Source organism: Cervus canadensis, chromosome 10 (genome assembly GCF_019320065.1).
Source record: "Cervus canadensis isolate Bull #8, Minnesota chromosome 10, ASM1932006v1, whole genome shotgun sequence".
NCBI classification, from domain to species: Eukaryota; Metazoa; Chordata; class Mammalia; order Artiodactyla; family Cervidae; genus Cervus; species Cervus canadensis.
The window spans coordinates 11,235,934-11,259,046 of NC_057395.1; the positions used below are offsets into that span (position 1 = coordinate 11,235,934).

The following is a 23,113-nucleotide window of genomic DNA, read 5'->3' on the forward strand; positions in this document are numbered from 1 at the left end:
ACTCAAGGTTCTTTAATAATCCTGAGGTTTCTCCTACTTTCTAAAAAGAAGTGTGAAATAAGATGAGTGACTACCTTTTTCAGATTGCCCTAGAAAGGAATGCTCTCTCCACTGCAATTTGGAGTGAGAAAACTGGGGAGAAGAGGGATGGGATGCAGTAATAATCTGAATTGTGACTACAAATATTAACAGGTTTCATACAACTTCTAACATGTTTAACATGGTGATGTGTGCACAGACCTGGACAACTTATGAGTGTGGGGAAGAAATCACAGGACATGAAATTTAGGGCAAGAGAAAATACCGTTCGGTCCAGCCCCTCATTTTTGATGTGAGGGGCTGAGAGTCAGGAGATGAACCAACTTTCCCAGGACAACACAGTGACCTCACAGGAGCAAGAGGCATATAGCCTGGATTTCCTGTCACCTCCTTTAGGCCTTCACAATGAGGTACCATTACACACCAGTCAGGATGGCTGCTATCCAAAAGTCTATAAGCAATAAATGCTAGAGAGGGTGTGGAGAAAAGGGAACCCTCTTACACTGTTGGTGGGAATGCTAACTAGTACAGCCACTATGGAGAACGGTGTGGAGATTTCTTAAAAAACTGGAAATAGAACTGCCATATGACCCAGCAATCCCGCTCCTGGGCATACACACTGAGGAAACCAGATCTGAAAGAGACACATACACCCCAATGTTCATCGCAGCACTGTTTATAATAGCCAGGACATGGAAGCAACCTAGATGCCCATCAGCAGATGAATGGATAAGGAAGCTATGGTACATAAACACAATGGAATATTACTCAGCCATTAAAAAGAATTCATTTGGATCAGTTCTAATGAGATGGATGAAACTGGAGCCCATTATACAGAGTGAAGTAAGCCAGAAAGATAGAGACCAATACAGTATACTAACGCATATATATGGAATTTTAAAAGATGGTAACGATAACCCTATATGCAAAACAGAAAAAGAGCCACAGATGTACAGAACAGACTTTTAGACTCTGTGGGAGAAGGTGAGGGTGGGATGTTCTGAGAGAACAGCATCGAAACAAGTATATTATCAAGGGTGAAACAGATCGCCAGCCCAGGTTGGATGCATGAGACAAGTGCTCAGGGCTGGTGCGCTGGGAAGACCCAGAGGGATAGGATGGAGAGGGAGGTGGGAGGGGGGATCAGGATGGGGAACACATGTAAATCCATGGCTGATTCATGTCAATGTATGGCAAAAATCACTACAATATTGTAAAGTAATTAGCCTCCAACTAATAAAAATAAATGGAAAAAAAAAAAAAGTAAAACACAAGTTGTCAGACGTGACTGGTGTATGGAAATCACACTTGAAAGACTATTTATGAGGCAAAATAAAGTAGTAGAACTACAAGTGATGCCCTCACTTTTTCAACTTCCAATTTCAAAGGAAACAAACTGCTTTACTCACCTGCTGGGAAAAACTCGCCCATTTTCTTTTTGTAGATTTTGAAGTCGACTTCTAGGAAGACACAGAAGATGATCCGATCCACCTGGGGGCAAACAATAGATACCTAAAGTGAGAGGAAATATGGCAAATGCATTCCCAGAACATGGTCTTGGAACAAAAAATAAACAGATGACCCTCTCGCAGATTCTTGGTGCTATATTGCTAACTATATGAGAGTACCAAGTGAAGTGCACACAGGTGAGTGTGTGTGTGTGTGTGTGAATGCACTCTCTATGTAAATAAACCCATGGGCAATTTGGTGGAAAGATGTTGTATAAATCAAATAAGAAACAATAAATGACAATAAGCCACTTTGCAGCAAGCTATAAATAAGATCTGAGATTCCACCAGGATACCTAGACTTTTATGTTCTATTAAACAGCCACACGAGAGGTGTAGAGCGGAATGACAATAAAGTATGTCAGTAAACAGAGAGCTCTTTGTCCTACCCTTGTTAAACAAATATATTTATCAAAACTGTTAGTATTTGAACATGACCTAAAAAGCTTCACACAGTATAATTTGCATGCAGTCACTTGCTTTTAGCTTTACATACTTGGAAATGCAGCAGAAATAAACTATAATTAGTTGACAGTGCATGAGGCCAATATAACTAATCTGGTAGGTTATTACTGAATAAGGAAATGCCACTTTAGAAGTAAAATGTTTGCACAGTCCCTTTTTTCTATTTTGAGAGCTTCTGCATGTAAGGAGTTTCTCTGAGACATTCCTAGAGTAATTGGTACCAGAGAAGAGAGATGGGGTACACCTAACAGCTCAGGGATATCTGATATTAAATCAGTGACTCAATTTCGTGTCTTGAAAACTAACACCCCCTTTGTTCCTTTATTTTAACAATGTACAAAAAGTTAAAAATTACTCCATTCATCAAATTGCAACTGGCAATTGAACAGAACATCAGGAGGGAACAGAAGTGGGGTGTGTGTGTGTGACAGGACAGGAAAAAACCCAAAAGGATTTCATCCACCCAACCTCTCAGCTCTCCCAGCCTGTAGGGGACAGAGTCACGTGGGCCAAGTCCCAGAGTTCCTAGGAGGAGAGTGATCTACATGACTGAGAGGGGAGAGAGAGGATTAGGACACGAAGAATCACCAGGGTTCTCTGAGCTGATGGAGGCTCAGAGATGTGGCTTCCTGATCCCTGCACAAGGCTAGACCCCCAGCTAAGTGGACTGCCTCCTGGGCAGTCACTGGACTTGAACAAAAACTGTGCATCCCCAGCCACTGTTCCCACACGGTGGAGAGAGCACTTAGCCTTCAGAAATGGAAGGACTGGGGTACAAATAACCTTGCTTTCCTTTGCCTCTATTCACCTGAGTTTCTGGTGTCCAGTCCTGCCTATGTGGCATTAACATTTTCGATAAATGTAAAAACTCACCATCAACTCACTCTCCAGGTTACGTATACATTTAGTTGAATGAGTGATTAACTATCTGTGCAATACTGAATGCTGACCTCCAGTTTCCCTATGGAGTGTTTATGCCCTGTAGTTAAAGATAAAAATCATAATGTCGAGCATTAAAAATGAGTTACAAAAGGACATACATGCTCTGAGGCCATACATGCTCTGATGCCACTACACAAAGTTTTAAAACACAAATATAGAAGAGTGTAGAGATTTGTTCATAAGCACTAACTCCCAGAAGCTTATGTAGGAAAGTTGTACATGAACTTCAAGACAATGATGATATCTGGAAACGGAGGGAAGGTAAAATGATGGACTGGTGAGGCTTTAACTGAATAGTGAATATTTTATTTATATAGAAAGAAAATAGATTCAAGAAAAATATGGTGATGGGTAACTGCTATTAACTATGGGGGTAGGTACATAGATATCATATTCTATACTCATTCTATACCTTTCTATATATATGAAATACACCATAATTAAAAGTCCTAACATTAAAAATAAGATTCTGTTACTATTCAGTCATAAAAATGAAATAATATCATTTGCAACAATATAGATGGACGTAGAGATTATCATGCTAAGTCAGAAAGAGCACAAATACCATATGATATCACTTACATGTGGAATCTAAAATATGACACAAATGACCTTATCTATGAAGCAGAGATAGACTCATAAACATAGAGAACAGACTTGCGGTGGCCAAAGGGAAGGAGAGGTAGGGTAGGGATGAGGTGGGAGTTTGGGATTAGTAGATGCTAATTATTTTATATTGAATGGATAAACAGCAAAGTCCTATTGTACAGCTCTGGGAACTATATTCAAAATCCTGTGATAAATCATAGTGGAAAATAATATGAAAAAGAATATATATTATGTATGTATATATAATATACATGTATAACTGAATCACTTTCCTGTATGGCAGAAACTAACACAATATTGCAAGTCAATTATAGTTCAATATAATATAGTTCAGTAAAAAAAGTAAGATTCTGTGTTAGACCTACTCTACTCTTCAGCTTCAGTAAACTACTTATAATTTCCAAACACCATAATTATTCTCACTTCTGTGCTTTTGATGGCTGACTTTTTTCTCCAGGCTTCAAATGATCAGATTATCTCTAAAGTCCTCTAATTAAGATCAAAATCAAAACAAGAAAACTTGGTTCAAAGCAGATCTAAGAACAAGCCAAGCCAGACAGTCTCATTTGTACTAATTTCTCCTTATTTTTATGTTCACTTAATATAAATTGTGGAATTAAAAAAAAACACTTATGTTGCATGTGTGTGTGGAGTACATTTGTTGGGGGGGAGGGAGGGTTAGTGGTAATGTTATTCACTGCTATTATGTGTACTTTTAGGCACTACAGACTAAATCCAGATTTCTTAAATATTGCATGGAATTATAATTCACCTTTTAACATTTTAGGGTTTGTTACCATGGAAATGGTATGGGTCCAAAATTCAGCAGCCTGATTTATTCTTTTTTTTTTTTCCTCACAGAGAGAAGATGGATGATGAAGGAAAAGTACTTTTATGTTAAACTAATTGGGTGGCCCAGTTCTCTGCCCTTATCCTTAGGCATAACACTGGAAATATCTTAGAAGCAAGTTAAATCCAAGAATTAACCTCATTTGCCAAGTACTTGTTATATATATACACATATGTGCGTGTATTCTCATACATATATATGCTTGGGGCTGTTGTTGGATAAGAGCTCATTTAGCTGGCAAGCTCTGTGTTTATAAACTCATTATGGGTATTGGTCACCACTTGTGGTGGACTGTATTTTCCAAGATGGTGTGCAAGATACCCCATCCTTCAGGTTCCTCTTAAGATGTAATGCTGACCATCTTCTCATTGAGAGGCGGGGTCTATATTTCCTTCTCTTGAATCTGGGAGTGCCTAGAACCCTTGCAGAAATGATATGTGAGTTCTGGGTCCATGTTGTGAAAGGTGATACAGTTTCTGCCTGGTTCTCTTGGGATACTCACTCTCATACCTAATCATTGTGCCCTGGAAATCAGAGGTCCCTGGAGAATTCATTTGCAGAAGGTCTAGCCAACAGACCCAGCTGGAAGTGAGTAGCCCCTGGGTGATTTCAGCTCCTGGCTTTTGAGCTACTCTAGGTAATACCATCTGGGCCAGAGACGAGCCCTTCCTGCTGAATTCTGCCCAAACTGTGGATTCACGTGCAAAACATCGAATCGCGTAGTTAGAAATTGGATATTCTTCTAGCTCCTGCTTATTGCCATTTTTGGATTCTTGCTTCTCCAGCTGCATGGCATTGACTCCTACTGAAAAGCTCAGACTGACTGGATCAAGTAGAAGTCACAATGGAATGACAAGAAGAATACAGACAGTGTAATTACTACACAGTTGAGAGATAGAAAATCTGACTTGTGCAAAGGAGGAAGAACCTGGGTGATCCATTCTAGCTGCAGATAAATTTCATGAGCATATGGAAAGATGCCTCAGTACTGAGGCTTTGGAGCATGATTTCAATTTTCTTCTATATTAGGTATAAATAAAACGATTTTGTACAAATGGTTGTTCTTGAGAGACTATATTTATTCATTTGTTCTTCAGATATTAATTGAGCACCTTCAGTTTGTGGGTCTTAGCAAGTCTCTCATAAGAAAACTTGAATCCAGAATTGAGAGATGTTTCCCCCACCCAAGGCCAAACAATTAGTGGCAGAATTCCAGGCCTCTTACCTTCACATGAAGGGTTCTTTCTGTGAAGTCACCCAGATGGTGACCCGAGGGACTGAGTTTCTGGGCCTGTCACTTGCTCTGGGACACTGGACGAGCCATTGTCTCTCTGGGCCTCAGTGTTCACGTCTCATAAGGAAAGGATTGCATTATATCATCTCTATCTCTTCTTTCTTCTCCTTTTTTATCTCAGAGTCTGTCTCTGTGGTTGTGTGATACAATCTCAATTGAGTCAAGCTGAAATCACGTTTCTGTGAAGAGTTCTGGCTTAGAGTTGCCCACAGAGCAATTGCTATGAGATCTGGGGGCAGCAGTGTGGCTGCACCCTCTGCTCTGGGCAGGCGTGGAGGCTTCCAGGCAGGTCTGTGTTGCTGCTCATTCCTGGCTCATCCGGATGTGGCCTACAGGGCCTCCCTTAGCCCTGCTGGCCCTCTGAGTCCTGGGCCAGGCACACACGCAGCCCTGTGCCCAGGGCACCAGCTCCTCTTCTGCGGGCCACAGCAGCTCCGGGCTCCTGGGCACCGAGAGGCACATGTATGCGGCAGTTTGTTCCTGGGGTTCTTCTTCGCTCCCGTGGCTCCCACTGTCTTTGCTCACTTCCACTGGGCATCCAGCTGTCCTCAGGACCCTCCTGCCCTGATAACACCCTCCAGGCCTGGTCAGATGTGGAGGTTCGGAACCTCCCTCTGCTGGGCCCTAGGTAGGGACTCTTCTCTGTTCCGCGAAGTCATCCCCTTCTGGACACTGACTTCCTCAGTTTCTCACTGTTAAATAAGTTCTAATCCCTATAAGAAAAACCCTTATTCCATATCTCTCATAAAGTTCTGCTTCCCCAATTACACTCAACTGATGTAATTTTTTTTTTTCAACTGATGTAATCTTTAAATCATTTAGTTGGATACTATGGTAAAGAACATGATGCAGGGCAAATAAGAATAAAAATGCTCCTTTATGAAAGGGTATAACCTGTCAAGGTTACTCAGAGTCCGGTGACTTTCTTCAGTATAGACTTTGGTTGGTCCCAGTCCATCTTCTTGGTGAACTTCCTAATGTATGCAGGTGATGTTTGGTAGCTAAAGAAACTTCTGTACTTAAAATGACTCACATTCTTCTTTTTTAATGTGCAAGTTATTAGTAAACTCAGATGGGTCCTCAGGCTAACACATACTTGCAAATAATATAAAAGGTGGCATTAACATTTTTAGGAATTGATGATGTAACTGTAGTTCTTGTTACAATCTTACCAGAACCTTACGAAGACTGGGGTGATGCTCACATTTGCATTGTGTAGTTCCTGACACATAACAGGAACTTTGTAAATATTCCCAGAGTACTAGTTAAGGAAAACAGAGCTGACTAAAAGGCAAGTTCATGGCAGATGTATTTCAAGGGTATTTTAGTTCCAGAACCAAAAATGACTTCTTTTGGAAGAACACAAGACTTTCACTTATGTTTGTCAGAGGACCTAAGTACAGAATTATAGAGGGGCCTGGATGTTTTACAAAAAGTAGAAAAGAGCTACACAAAGGGTGAGTCATTTATTGTTACTGACTGTCATCTTATCCATTGAAACTATGCCAGGTACAAAGGTGCCTGAGCCCAGCATTGATGTTTTTATACAGGGTGCTTCTTAATTTCATAACAGAAACAATGATAGTACCTGTAAACTATGATGTTTTAACAGTTTTAAAAAAACCTTTTTAAAGTGAATAAACAGTCTCAAATATTGGCAAGGATGTGGGTTAACAAGAACTTTCATATACTGCTTTACAGTCACTTGGGAGAATTATGTGGCAGTACCTACTAAATTAGCTGAATATGTACGTACCATACAACCCCACAATTCCACCCCTAGGCAGACACCCAGCAGAATGCATATGTATGTTTACACATACTTCAACATTCACAGCAGCATTAATTTGTAGTTATCTCCAACTTGGAAGCTACTTACTGCCCACAAAGAGTAGAATGAATAAATTAATTGTGATCTATTCATACAAAGGGCTTCCCAGGTGGTGCAAGGGGTGAAGAACCTGCCTTCAATGCAGCGGACATAAGAGACACAGGTTCAATCCCTGGGTCGGGAAGATCCCCTGGAGGCGGGCATGGCAACCCACTCCCGTATTCTTGCCTGGAGAATCTCATGGACAGAGGAGCCTGGTGGGCTGCAGTTCATAGGGTTGCACAGATTCGGACACGACTGAAGTGACTTAGCATGCATGCGCGCATGCGTGCAAGGGGATACACAAACTGGAAAGACTTGAAAATTTATAACTACACACAATAATACAAATTAAAAATACTGAATAAAAGAAGCCATAAAAAAATGGAGCTCACACTGTATGGTTCCATTTCTATAAAGTTTTAAAATGTTAGAGAAATAGGAAGAGTCACCTATGGTGTTAAAAGTAAACACAGCATATTACTCTGGGGTGAGGGTTGGTGAAAAGACACCTAGGGAAATGCTTGCGATCCTGGTTTTTCAACCTGGGTGCTAGTTCCCTAGATGCGTTCGGTCTGTGAAAAGTCATACTTAGGATCTGTGTCCTTTGAATATTATACTTCAATAAGAATTTTTTCTAAGATTGAAAGTCTTTTGTTACAGTTGTCTTGGTCAACAATCAAAAATCCATTTTCACTGACTTAGAGGTCAAAAAAGTCCTTTAAAAACTGACCTTCTGAAGGCAATCTCTCTATTTCTTCTGATGCCAACTGTAGCTCACCCATCAAGGCGTAAAGGAGTAAAAATGTATTTTTCTCCACCAAGATATCCATTAATCCACAGTTGGGGGTTTTACGCCCCATAAGTATGATGACAAAAGTTCTATTAATCTTTTTCAGCATCACAGCCACTGCCCCTGAAGAGGGTTACGCAGCAAAGCAGGTTTGGAATATCTGTGGCCGACCTCCATTTTTCATGGCTACCAGTCCTAGGGCAGCTGACACAGCCAAGATTATCGTGGGTTCAGCGATCCTTGGAGAATGAATGGAGTCTGATGAATGCAACTTGCTTCCCCAATGACAAACGACAAACACTCAGAGACCTAGCGTGCAGGCAAATATGGCCTTAACTGATGGAGGGGTATCCTGTGTAGATTCAGCCTGATGGGCAAGCCGATGTTCAGCCTTATTGACAGATAAACCAACAGCCTCACCAGGGCAGGCTTGGATATTGGGGATCTTCCTAAAACAGTGGCTCTATGGTGAAACAGATCACCAGCCCAGGTGGGATGCATGAGACAAGTGCTCGGGCCTGGTGCACTGGGAAGACCCAGAGGAATTGGGTGGAGAGGGAGGTGGAAGGGGGGATCGGGATGGGGAATACGTGTAAATCTATGGCTGATTCATATCAATGTATGACAAAACCCACTGAAATGTTGTGAAGTAATCAGCCTCCAACTAATAAAAAAAAAAAAAAAGATAATAAAAAAAAATGCCAACAAACAAACAAACAAACAAAAACAGTGGCTGCTGCTAATAAGTGAATTAAATTCCAAGGCTTAAGTATCAACATGACATGAGAACAGGTTTTGAGACGGATGGAAGACCAGGACAACAGGAGCTTGCTTGGGGCTTTGGGTAAGTCAAGTTTAAACAGACTTAGAAAGGGATACAGTCACTACTGAATAAAGAACAAAACCAAGAAATGGGTACATTTCTGGGTCCTAGCCCCTTCTCTTTGATTCTGTGGAGTAAAAGGAGACCAATCTCTCCTCGCCCCAGTATATTAGTTCTGGTGGCATATAACAGATGACCACAAACTTAGCAACTTATACAACAAAGTTTTATTGTCTTAGAGTTTCTATAGGTCAAAAGTCCAGACCGTACAGAGTTGGGTCCTCCACTTGGGGTCTCGGAAGCTACAATCGGGTGTCAGCTGCCCTGAAGTTCTCACCTGAGCCCAGGGTCCACTTACAGCCTCATTCAGGTTGTTGGCAGACTCTCGTTCCCTATGGCTGTAGGACTGAGGTCCACAATACCTTGCTACTTGTTGACTGGGGACAGTTTTAGCTTCCAGAGGTCACCTGCAATTCCTTGTCATTGTGGCCTTGGAAGGCAGCTCAGGATATGGATTCTTTTTCCTTTCAGGCCAGCAAGAGTATGTGTCTACGACTTCCTCCATCTCCAACCTGCAGATGCCTTTTAAGAGTTCAGGCCCCATCAGGAAACTCTCCTTTTTAATGAGCTAAAGTGATTAAATACCTTCATTACATCTTTTAAAAAGTCTCTTCTGACTAATTTGGGGAGTGACTACCCCATCATATTTATATTTACAGGAGAAGACAGGGGCTACGGGCTTGGGGACATCTCTGTCTCCCGTCTCCCACAGTGAGTCACCCCTGTATTCCAACGCCAGCTGGCTGTGTTCCAACCTGGACCTGACCACTTAGCTGCTCTCTGATCCTGAGCATGCCACTACTCTTTCTAAGCCTCGGTCTCCTCCTCTCTAAAATGGAAATGCTGACCTTGTGGGGTCATATATTAGCTTCTTCTGTTGCATAACAAGCGACCCCAAGCTTGTGGCTCAGAACAACCTCTGATTATTAGTTTAGGGTTTGGTAGATCAAATCTGCCTGGTGTGACTGTGTTTTCTGGTCAGGTATCAAAAGGCTGAAATCAAGGTGTCATCAGGGCTGACCGCTAATCCGGAGGCTGTGAAGAGAAAGCCACTGCCAAGCTCCTTCTTGCTGGCAGAATACAGTTCCCTGCAGGTGAGAACTGAGGTCCCTGTCCTCTGGCTGACTGCCAGTTGGAGTCCACCTGCCTCCCTTGCCAGAAACCTGCCTCCTTCTTCAAGACAGTGAAGGTGAGTTAAGTCCTTGATTCTGAATCTCTAACTTCCTTCATATCTGACATCTAGATCCAGATGTAAAGAACTTTTGTCATCTGGCCCACTTGGATGGTCTCCCTACCTTAAGGTCAACTGATTTGGGACTTTAATTACATCTGAACAACCTCTTCCCTGCATTTTCAGACCTAGATTACTATTTAAACAACTGGGAGAAGGTATGTGTGCACCAGACACTGGGAATCTTGGGAGAATCTCAGAATCTTTCTGTCACAGCTTGCTGTAATGACCACTCGAGACAGTCTAGGTAAAGTGCTTGGCAAAGGGCCTGACATGCAGTAAGCTCATAAACATTGATTGTTTATAAAGTTATTATTCACAAGGTACTTGAAACACTTAGCACACCACTGGCATAGAGATAAAATCACTGTTCTATCCTGATCTTTTAAAACAGGTCAAGGAAAAGTATAAACCAAAGAGAGAACACTGGAAATGCTTTTACTGGCTGGTATGCGGAAAGGTCACTTTATTCTACTTCCAACTTTGCAGAGGAATTCTAACTTAAAAGAAACATTTACAAAAATGGTCCATATTATATATAAAGCAGCTTTCTTTTTTTTTTTTTTTTCAGTTTGATCATACCAGCCAATGAGAGAAAGGAAAAAAAAAAAAAGAATAAGTTCACAGTTGAAGCTGCAGTAATGGAAAAGATTTCACAAGACCCTCCAGGAGTCTCAGGTCTGATATTTTAATATCGTTGTCAAATGTCACTGAATATAATTCTTCTGGCTCTTGAAGGTATTAAGTATGTCTGTATTTGCGCACTCCACCACAGACACATATTCTAATCTGTAAATTACAGAATGAGAAAAATTTTCTTTCTGTGTTTCCAGAGACATTCAGAGGAGTTGGAGAGCATTCATAATCCATACACACTCAAAGGGCATCTTTGCATTTTGAAATTACTTCTGCATGCATAAAAAGAATCCTTTATTGTTGGGGGCTTTTTGCAAACTCAGTTCATCTGTCATTACTCGGTGGCAGTACAATTCAGAGTCTTCTTGCTTTGTTTTGATAAATTGCTCTTTTTGACTTTTCTTCAACTTTATGAGAAAAAATGGCCATGGAGCCAAAGAACCAAGACTTATTTTGACTTGAGCTGGAGGCTCATTCATACAAGTTAATTTCCAAACCTGCCTTGCATCCATCAAAGTGGACACCCTTGCAAATGACATATCTCTTGTGATCCTTGAAGCTCTTTCATAAAATGCTTCACATAGAAGAGAGATAAACACACACAAGGGCTTAGGACCCCTGGTTCTAAATGTTAGCATGGTAATACACATGCCTTGCCCTGCCCTGCCCTTGAAGCCAAAGAAAGCACCCTCAGATGATTGGCGGGGAGGAGGGGGACCGTGCCAATCCAAGATAAGAACAGTGGCAGTGCTACCCACAGGAAGTCGAGGGAAAGTCTGTCCTGACGTGGCTGAAGCTGCCCAGAGCTGAGACACACTTCTGCAGATGTTATTTCTTATTTCTAATACCAGGCATATTCTTTCGATTAAAAATAATGGATTTCTTTTTGAGTAAGAGGTGGGTTACTTCAGTGGGTTTTAACAAATCCATAAAAATGAGTCCACATGGTCTGAAGGTTTGGTCTGGAGATGTGAGGCACTCTGGGTCCTGTCCATATCCCCTCGGGCCTTAGGACTGTCAAAGCCTGAAGCCTTTCTTAGTGATAAGAGTCTCGAACCAAACATCCAGTAAACTGGGATTTTGGAGAATGAATGCTTCCCAACCCAGCAGTTCTCAAGCAAAGACCAGATGGACTTGATGTTGAAAATATCTTCACTGCATCACCCTTGGGTGGCAAAAATCAAGAGTTCTCCAAGGGGAGAAACTTCTGGTTGTGCAGGGTGTAAACTTGATCGCATGCTTCTCTTAACCTTTCTCACCCCTACTTAATCCACAAATAATTTACCTGTAGTCCTTGTTTTAGAGTCTGCTTTGGGGAGAACTCAGATGATGAGATGAGAAGAAAATTGGTCAAATTCAACTTAGCCTCTCAGTATCCTGCCTACAAATCATAGAAAAGCAACAGAATTCCAGAAAAACATCTGCTTCTGCTTCATTGACTATGCTAAAGCCTTTGACTGTGTGGATTATAACAAACTGTGGAAAATTCTTAAAGAAATGGGAATACCAGACCACCTTACCTGCCTCCTGAGAAACCTGTATGCAGGTCAAGAAGCAACAGTTAGAACGGGATATGGAACAATGCATTGATTCCAAATTGGGAAAGGAATACATTAAGGCTGTATATTGTCACCCTGCTTATTTAACTTAAATGCAGAGTATATCATGTGAAATGCTGGGTTGGATGAAGCACAAACTGGAATCAAGGTTGCTGGGAGAAATATCAATAACCTCAGATATGGAGATGACACCACCGTAATGGCAGAAAGTGAAGAGGAACTAAAGAGCCTTTTGATGAAACTCAAAGAAGAGAGTGAAGAAGCTGGCTTAAAGCTGAACATCCAGAAAATTAAGATCATGGCGTCCGGTCCCATCACTTCATGGCAAATAGGTGGGGAAACAATGGAAACTGTGACAGACCTTATTTTCTTGGGCTCCAAAATCACTGAAGATGGTGACTGCAGCCGTGAAATTAAAAGATGCTTGTTCCGTGGAAGAAAAGCTATAACCAACCTAGACAGCATGTTAAAAAACATTACTTTGCCAACAAGGTCTGTCTAGTCAAAGCTATGGTTTTTCCAGTAGTCATGTATAGATGTGAGAGTTGGACCATAAAGGAAGCTGAGTATAGAAGAATTGACGCTTTTGAACTGTGGTGTTGGAGAAGACTCTTGAGAGTCCCTTGGACTGTAAGGAGATCCAACCAGTTCATCCTAAAGTAAATCAGTCCTGGATATTCATTGGAAGGACTGATGCTGCAGCTAAAGCTCCTATAATACTTTGGCCACCTGGTGCAAAGAACTGTCTCATTGGAAAATACCCTGAGGCTGGGAAAGATTGAAGGCAGGGAGAGACGGGGATGACAGAGGATGAGATGGTTGGATGGCATCACTGACTTGATGGACATGAATCTGAGCAAGCTCTGGGAGTTGATGATGGACAGGGAAGCCTGGTGTGCTGCAGTCCATGGGATCGCAAAGAGTTGGACATGACCGAGTGACTGAACTGAACTGATCCAGCCCACAAAGGCTGATTTAATATAACTCAGCTTCTGACTCAGTTAAGGTATAGACCTCCTGCGCACACTTTGCTGTCACTTGCATGGTACACTCAATACCCTTCCAGCAAGAAGACGATGCCAGGAATAGGTCTTTTGACTCAAAGTTCTTCTTGACAATATAGTCCATGACATGAAATTACCCTTCCAGTGACGGAGCTATTGTGTATCAGGCACTCACGTGGCGCCCTTGTCAACCCTGCTAACGCAGCTGCAAACCCCTATTGTATATTTCATACTTCAGCTTCTAAGAACTTCTGTTTCTGTTCCCTTTTATTTGATGAAGAACATCTGCAGAGGTGGTTCAGCTACAAAAGTTAATAATTACTCTTTTTTGTGTGTGTCACCATAATTAAAAATTTCAAGGAAGAATTGTCATTCATTGTAGCTTACTGAGGTTGCCCATGGCGCGGATAATGCTTTAGGAAGCCCATAGATCATGACCTTAAAAAAAATGCCATCATCAGGAGAAACAAAAACTCTCCTCAAAACAGGGATGCTATGCCAAGCCGTGAGGTGTCTCTGAAGCCTGCTCACAAGTCCAGTGACATGGGGGCCCCCAGAGAACCTTGCACATCACTGTCCCTGTATTCTCATTTTCCCGAGGTTTCCATCCATATCTGGCAGTCCTGTGGATGCCAGTTATGGTTCAAAGGAAGCTGATTCACACAGCATCCCCAAGGAGCATTTTGTGAGGACAAAAGCTGTTTTTCTCAAGCTGGTGTTCCTCCCATTCCCGCCAGAAAGGATCTTTTTGTTCAAAAGACAAACGCCAAGGGGGACAATCACTCCCGAGTAATTTTCCCTATGTTCATGTCTCATACAACAAGAAAGAGCAAACCAAAGAGGTTCTAAAGTGCCCCCAGAGGGCTGGGGGGTGGTAGCGGTCAGGTGTGTGGGTGGCATTTATGCAGTTTTGGAGTGTGTAGAAGACAAGGGCGGAAAAGAGAGCATTCTGTTTACATCTCTCCTCCCAGCCACCCTTGGTCCTCTCTTTATCTTCTCCATCAGACACTGTCTGCTCTGAGCCCTGGATTGTTCGTTTCTATTTATATAGATATATTTATTTATTATATATAATAATATATTTTATAATAGTTATACATATTATACACTTACATTAATGTTTACATTATATATTACATATACAGATATAGATTTATATTTATTTATATAGACTTTATTGATGTATAGTTGCTGTACAATATTATTTAAGTTACAGGTGTATAATACAGTGATTCATAGTTTTTAAAGATTATACTCCATTTATAGTTATTATAAAATACTGGCTGTATTTCCTGTGTTGCACACTATATCCTCAGAGCTTCTTTTGTACATAATAGTTTGTTCCTCTTAACCCCCACCCCTGCTTTGCCCCTCTCGTCTCCCCAACTGGTAACCACTAGTTTGCTCTCTACACCTGTGAGTCTGCTTCTTTCTTTGTTTCAACTTCCAATGACTCTCTTGAAATGCCAGATGAAGGAACGTGTGTCCAACCGGAACATAAATCCCTGGGGGAGACACACCTTTTACTTTAGTCCTCTTTCCATCTAGCAAGCGATGCAGCCAGCTGAAGGGTAGAGAAGAAGGCCCTCAGGCATACTGCTTCCTGGACAAGGAGGCTCTGAGCGGCCTGATGACCCAGCTCTCTGACTACGGGACCCCAAAAGAAGGGCCATTTGAGGAAAAAGGACGGCCCTGACTCCCTTCCCTCTCCCCTCTGCGGTTCATCCACATCCACGCCATCCTTCTAAACCACACCACCATCACCCTGACAGGTTGAAATAAAGTTGATTCCCACTTCATATTCTGAAAATCAAATACAGCTTTCAGTTGTTTATTAAGTTTTTTTCAGATGTCTATCAGAGAATGCCCTCAAGGGTTGTCTCACTCAGGGACTCAACATGGCAAAATACCTCCTGCAAAATGTTATTTAATTTTGAGTTTTGCCACATGGTCTTTTGTTTAATGGACTGCACAAAAAGCTCATGCTGGTAGGCATATAGAAACAGTGTTTGTCCTCCCAGTGTTTACAGATCCTCAAGGAAGGTGCTGCCTTATAGCAGTTTCAAGTCCTACCTGGCACACGGCTGCATACACTCCATAGGGGCTGGACTCCACTCCTGCCAGAAAAGTATGCCTGTCTGACATAAAGCCAGTGTGCTTGGTATACTGATATATTTGCATGAGAGAGACAGACTGGTAGACATAAAGATATTTGAACTTCCAAAAGCATCTACCTTTAGGTACTACAGTGTTAAGCTATGCTCCAGTCTTCTAAATTCTACATTTTAAAACCAAATCCATCATGGATATCAAACCTTCTCAGGGAAACAGGAGAGAAAGGACTAATAGTTACTGAACATTTCTCTGCTAGACTCTGAGGTATGTGGCTTCAACTACGTGAACCCAGGTTATCCAGAATACTCCCTGTGAAATCGCTATTATCTTAATTTTGTAGTAAGAGAATCTTTTCTTTCTTTTTAAGAAAAACAAAACAATGAAAACAGTAAAAGAATAACCAACCTACCAAAAATAAAAACAGAAAAGGCAAGACTAGAGCATAGGAATGTCAACTGCATGTCAACTTTTATAATCACTGGGGGGAACATGGGGGGAAAAATGAACAATTAAAGTCAAGTATCCACTAAGATTATTTTAATAGAGGGTAATAGAATGGCAGCTTTCTGAAAATAGCCAACAGATGTTCCCCTCCCCCATCATTACACTGAGTCTTGTTATGTAACGTCTGCCGCTGTAATCCCTTAAAAATCTATTTTTTTAGACTCACTTCTGCGGCAGCATCTGTGATGCTAAACGCTACAGCGGCTGTTTCCTGGTTTTCATGGATGCCAGTTACAGGTCAAAATTTAAGAGCAGTAAAAATAAAGACTTTGTTTGCATTTTCAGCAGGAAAAATGATGCTTCATTCATATCGGGGCTGTATCCAATAATGTTCTGTTCTACCATCCTTCAGCAGGAGGGGAAGTGCCCAAATTACAAAGATGTGCAAATGTAATTGGCATATCGGCACAATTTAGAGTAACTAGTTAATTGCTAAGGGAGATACATTCCTGAAATAACACTGCCCACAGTCCACACTAAACTTTCCACCTGAAGTATGGATTTGTTCCATGAATTTAACTGGATGATTTATTTGCTGAAAACAGACCAATTCTCTATGTTATATTTTAGGGGAGATTGGGGAGGGGAAGCCAACATTTAATTTTGTGAACAGATGTAAAAAGTATTCGGAAAGACCCACTGATGATGTGTTCACTGAAGAACTTGAACCAGGATTCTGCTATGCTATTTAATTTCTAAGTTGTGAAACACAAAGGCACATTCCAGAAAACAAATTATTTAAAATATACTTAACTCCTAAGTTAAACATTTTGGAAACTGGATGTGGAGAAGCCATAAACATTTCAACTGTGTTGAGGTCCCGCCTTGAGAAAAGTGCTGGGCTCTAGGGAATCATTTAGTCTCTTTCCCCAGGATGTTGAGCATCTCACTGCTAACATTGGTTTACCATCTATTCCAGGACGAAGGAACCTCTATGTTTCCTAAGTCAGTCACCAGCTCTAATCTTCAGTCACACTTCTGTAGCCAGTGGGTGTGAAATGGTTAATGGAAACTTTCTGGACTACATAGTTCGTGGGTTTACAAGAAGACCTCTTATGGTGTTCTTGATTTTGCTCAGTAGTGAAAAGACCACTTTTTCTCTTTTGTGTCCAGCCAGGAAATCACTTTTTTTTTTCCTGCTAAAATGGACTAAAACCACACTCTTGCTGCCACCACTGAGAAAATGCAGTAGAAATAAAAGTCAGGGTCCTCAGATTAGAGAACACTGCTGCTCCATCAAGTAAATATGTCTCTATGAATGCTTCCAGTTTGCAGAATGTACCAGAGGGGCAAGTTCAAGTAGAAATCCACTGAAAATAGAAGAAAGCAAACTAACAGAAACCTGTGACATGCCAGGCAGCCCAGTTTGGGACAAAATCAACGAAAGATGTCTCTGCTGTAATATCACTGCACAAATGACCTAATGTAGCCTGGAATGTGAAGCCTTATACAGGAGGGTCTTCCCACACTCCAGCTCACAGATGAAGACCTGAGAAATTCTGCTGCTGCTAAGTCACTTCAGCCATGTCCGACTCTGTGCGACCCCATGGACAGCAGCCCACCAGGCTCTGCCATCCCTGGGATTCTCCAGGCAAGAACACTGGAGTGGTTTGCCATTTCCTTCTCCAATGCATGAAAGTGAAAAGTGAATGAAAGTGAAGTTGCTCAGTCGTGTCTGACTCTTCACGACTCCATGGACTGCAGCCTACCAGGCTCCTCTGTCAATGGGATTTTCCAGGCAAGAGTACTGGAGTGGGGTGCCATGGCCTTCTCTGCATGTACAGTAGGGTTGCCCCTTCTTATGCTACCTTATATGACTCAGCTCCTTGACCAAGAAGTACACCCAGAAGAGAGGCACTATACCTTATGTATCCTCACATTTCCAAAAGCCAAAGCTTTCAAATGTTAGTGAGCATAAAACCTCCAGGACGCCAAGTAAAACTGCTGATTCTTGACCCTCTTTCACAGATAATATGACGTGCGGGTTTGGAGGGTGCCTGGGAATCACCTTTTAATGAGTATTCCTCATCCCTGGGCATTGCTATGCAGCTGGTCAGTGGTTATTCCCATGGCCTCCACATGGTCTTCTTGTATGAAGACCAGTCACTGGATTCAGGGTCCATTCTGATTTGGTATGAGCTCATCTTAAAGAATTACATCTGCAAACACTATTGCAAATAAGATCACATTTTGAGATCCCAGGTAGACATGTATTTAAGAGGGGCACTTTTCAACCCAGTGCACCCCCCAAACCTTGACTTTGAGAACAGCAGTTTCATTAGCAGATTAGACTACAGAGTGAGTGAATGCAATTAAGAGTGATCTCTTAATGTGCTAGGCAATTATCAGAATATTTGATGATGTTTTGTAAAATAATTTGCCCACAACACAATTTTATGCTTCCTATAGAAATCCTATTCACTAGGATATTTCTGATAAAATCTGCTGCTGACATGTACCCTGGGTCATCAATGAGGGCTTTTTGTACTGCCTTGTCATTTGTCCTTATCTTTCCTCCTGTCACTGTGTATCAGATATGGAGCTGGCACTCAGTACAGACTGAGCTGAATGTATATATTCATCTTGCAAACAGTGGCAGGGCTTACGGAGGAACCAGGATGTGTAAGCCAGAAATTCTCCTGCTTTCATGGAGATATTCCCACACAAAGGAGATCATCCCTTACACAAATACTATAATACCAGGTGGACACTGCACAGAGTTTGCTTATGAAGCCTGCTGCCACCATGTACTAGCTACATGCTGCTGCTGCGGCTAAGTCACTTCGGTCATGTCCACTCTGTGTGACCCCATAGACGGCAGCCCACCAGGCTCCTCTGTCCCTGGGATTCTCCAGGCAAGAATACTGGAGTGGTTGCCATTTCCTTCTCTAATGCATGAAAGTGAAAAGTGAAAGTGAAGTTGCTCAGTTGTGTCCGACTTTTAGTGACCCCATGGACTGTAGCCTACCAGGCTCCTCCATCCATGGGATTCTCCAGGCAAGAATACTGGAGTGGGTTGCCATTTCCTTCCCCATACTAGCTACATAACCTTGGGCAAATCACTTAACCTCACTAAAGCTCAGCTATCACATCTATAAAATGGGGATTTTTATGCTTTTACCTGCCACACAAGACTGCTGCAAGGAAGAAAGGATGATTTGCATTAAGTGCTCAATAAATGTCGACAATTACAGAGATCCAGGGGAAGAAGGGATATTTATAGGTTGATGATATTTTATGTGATTATCATATTACCCAACTGGTTTATAAGTTTCCTGACTGAAGGGTCCTCAAAATTACTCTGTCCTAGAATCTTTCATAACTCTGGGCAGGTCAGCTCCTATAAGGGATTTGTACAATGTCACCAAATGCAGTCCTAGTTGACTGCTTCATTGAGTGATTCTGTCAGTCTATTCATTGGCAATGTCAGTGAGATTTCTACATGTTCTAGGCTTCTGCTTCTTTTTTTTTTTAAAAATTAATTTATTTTAATTGGAGGCTAATTACTTTGCAATAGTGTGGTGGGTTTTGCCATACATCGACATGAGTCAGCCATGGGTATACATGTGTCCCACCATGCTTCTATTCATAGCTTTCTCTTCAAACTAAATTTTTGTCATTCAAGTATCTGCAGGCAAATGGCAGAGGGTAGTAGATTGACAGTTGGCAAGAGAGAATACCCAAGTGAAATGGTGTGTTTGGGGCTGGGATTGAGATTATGCATATAAGGCAGGAGTGAGGATGGGTGAAGAGTGAAAGGGGACCCTTCATATTCCTACTCTAATGCCATGAAATCACAATCATTACATATGTCTAATTGATACAGGTGACAGCATGATTTGCCACAAAGTTCAGGGGTGTCAGGGAGCAATGCAAATTGCAGATGCTAATTACATATCTTTCATTTTCCTGGAGTGGCTGGACCTTCAGTTGCAACATGCACATAATGCTTTGCTATTTTTTCTTTGATATAATTATTATGATATTGATTTTTAAAATAGGCCCATGGTAGAAATAAAACACACATGCCAAAGAAAATTTTACAATGACTTTTACATTTATACTAAAAAATTGTCCTAAATATCCATCTGGAGCCTTGAAGTTAATGGATTTTCAATTAGTTAATTTGGTTTGCAACACCAAAATATCTCCTGCATAAATTTACCTAAGTATCAGTTATTGGGAATAGGCCTATTTATTTAGCAGTAGTCATTTTATTAAGCTGTTTTAAAAGCAAAATAGCTGAAGGGAAAATATCACACAGAATTAACCAACACACAAACATGAATTGGTATACACCATCCACAAGAAAAATGTTACTTTGCTCGCACTGTCCATTTAAAAGGAGCATTAATCATACTTTACCTAAATATCAAGTAAGAGTCATCTTTCAGAAATGAGCCCCTGCCTTCTTTGAACATGTCCAAGCTCAGTCAGTTGGTGAGGCCTGGGAAATGGTGATGATAAATGCGTGATAACGATGCCAGTTGGCATCAGCATAAAGCTGTTTCATTGTCAGAGTGTTTTTCGTGTCCATTACTTCTTTATTTCACTATTACACTTGCAGTACTCAGAACAGAGGCATGATGAATGGCTGCATTTCATGCCTAAGGTGAGCGCAGCAGAGAGATTACACAAGGGCAGTGCCACCAGGAGGGAGGGAAAGTGTCAGGACTGACATGCTGGCTCCTGCTTCCTGTCTCTTCCCAATGTGTGTGTACCTAACCACTCAGGCGTGTCTGCCTCTTTGTGACCCCATGGGGATTCTCCTCTGTCCATGGGGATTCTCCAGGCAAGAATACTGGAGTGGGTTGCCATGCCCTCCTCCAGGGGATCATCCCAACCCAGGGATCAAACCCAGGTCTCCCGCATTGCAGGTGGATTCTTTACCGTCTGAGCCACCAGGGAAGCCCCAAAATACTGGAGTGGGTAGCCTATCCCTTTTCCAGGGGAGCTTCCTGATGCTGAAACTGAACCAGGGTCTCTTGCATTGTGGGCAGATCTTTTACCACCGTCCTTATTTAGTCCACTAAACAATTCTGCTTCAGAATTTAGTTCATCTCTAGTCAAATTCTTCTGGGCACTGAATCTTCTAGCTTAAATTGTCTAGCTTATTTAGCAAGGCCAGATGTTTATTTCTTGAGAGATGAAGCAAACTCCTGAGACAAAAATAGTCAAGAGTATGACATGTCCCATACAGCCTTGGGCTGCGTAGTCTGTCCAAATCACAGTTCAAGGTCCTCTATCTATCTATCTGTCTATCCATCCATCATCCATCTACACATCCACCCACCCACTTGTTCACTCACCCACCTGTCTATCTTTTATCCAAGCATTAGAAAACAGCAACAATAGAATTTAAAACCAGACAATCACACTGTTCAAAATAGCAAGGCAACCAATATGACGCTTTCTGTGGGATGTATTTCTGTAATTCCCATTAGTGAGACGCAAGGGAAATTGAGATGAAGTAAACAAATAGCGACCAACTTATTTGGGATCTACCAGAGGCAAAAAACAAAAAAACTCACCCAAACCCTCAAAATTACTTGGATTAAAAAATAAAATCTATGGAATTTTTGCTCATTCATTTTGGGCTTCATTGTTAACAAATCATGGACTTGATCAGAACATATATTTTCTCATCTTTGAAATAAAGAGGTTGACACTAGAATTTTCCAAGGGCTTACTTATTCTCAAATTTCATAGTTCTTGATGTTATACCACTCCCAGTGCCTCTACCAGTGGGCATCACAGGCATCCCAAATAACTGCCAGACAACTGCAGGTCCAGCCCTGCTGCAAACCACAAAGCCCACCCTAACAGTGGTCCTTCGTACTTAGAGACGGCGTCAAGAATGAGTCAGACCTCGTTCTGCATCACTCTCATGCTGGATTATATCACTATGGCCCTGGAAAAAAAGGACTCTTGACTTCGGCCCCAAGTGTCCAATGCCTTTTCAACCTCTCCCCTAGTTGAACCCAACACACCTGTGCACCTTTTACTAATTCTTCTTCCCAGATCTTGACTTCCTAGTTTCCTTTCCTCAAGTTGAACCCAAATCACAATGCCATAAGAAAGGATATGAGGTTAGAACTGAAGCCCCTTGTTCACTTTTTATAAATTTTTTTATTGAAGGATAATTGCTTTACAGAATTTTGTTGTTTTCTGTCAAACCTCAACATGAATCAGGCATAGGTACACATATATCCCCTCCCTTTTGAACCTCCCTCCCAGCTCCCTCCCCATCCCACCCCTCTAGGTTGACACAGAGCCCCTGTTTTGAGTTTCCTGAACCATACAGCAAATTCCTGTTGGCTATGTATTTTACATATGGTAATGTAAGTTTCCATGTTACTCTTTCCATACATCTCACCCCCATCTCCCCTCTCCCCATGTCCATAAGTCTGTTCTCTATGTCTGTTTCTCCTTTGCTGCCCTGTAAATAAATTCTTTAGAACCATTTTTCTAGATTCTGTATATATGCATTAGAATACAGTATTTATCTTTCTCGTTCTGACTCACTTCACTCTGTATAATAGGTTCTAGGTTCATCCACCTTATCAGAACTGACTCAAATGCATTCCTTTTTATGACTGAGTAATATTCCACTGTGTATATGTACCACAATTTCTTTATCCATTCATCTGTCGATGGGCATTTAGGCTGCTTTCATGTTCTAGCTATTGTAAATAGTGCTGCAATGAACAATGGGATACATGTGTCTTTTTCAACCCTGGTTTCCTCAGGGTATATGCCTAGGAGTGGGATTGCTGGGTCATATGGTGGTTTTATCCCTAGTTTCTTAAGG

General features: G+C 41.6%; 1 protein-coding gene across 3 annotated transcripts in view; it reads right to left on the minus strand.

The window, feature by feature from the left end:
- Window positions 1-23,113, minus strand: part of MACROD2 (mono-ADP ribosylhydrolase 2) — a 2,136,932-nt gene that overhangs the window by 212,375 nt on the left and 1,901,444 nt on the right. For all 3 annotated transcript variants that reach the window (XM_043478451.1, XM_043478448.1, XM_043478449.1), the window contains exon 9: window positions 1,449-1,530. In XM_043478451.1, coding sequence (XP_043334386.1) covers window positions 1,449-1,530 — 82 coding nt within the window. The remainder of the gene's footprint in view (window positions 1-1,448; window positions 1,531-23,113) is intronic.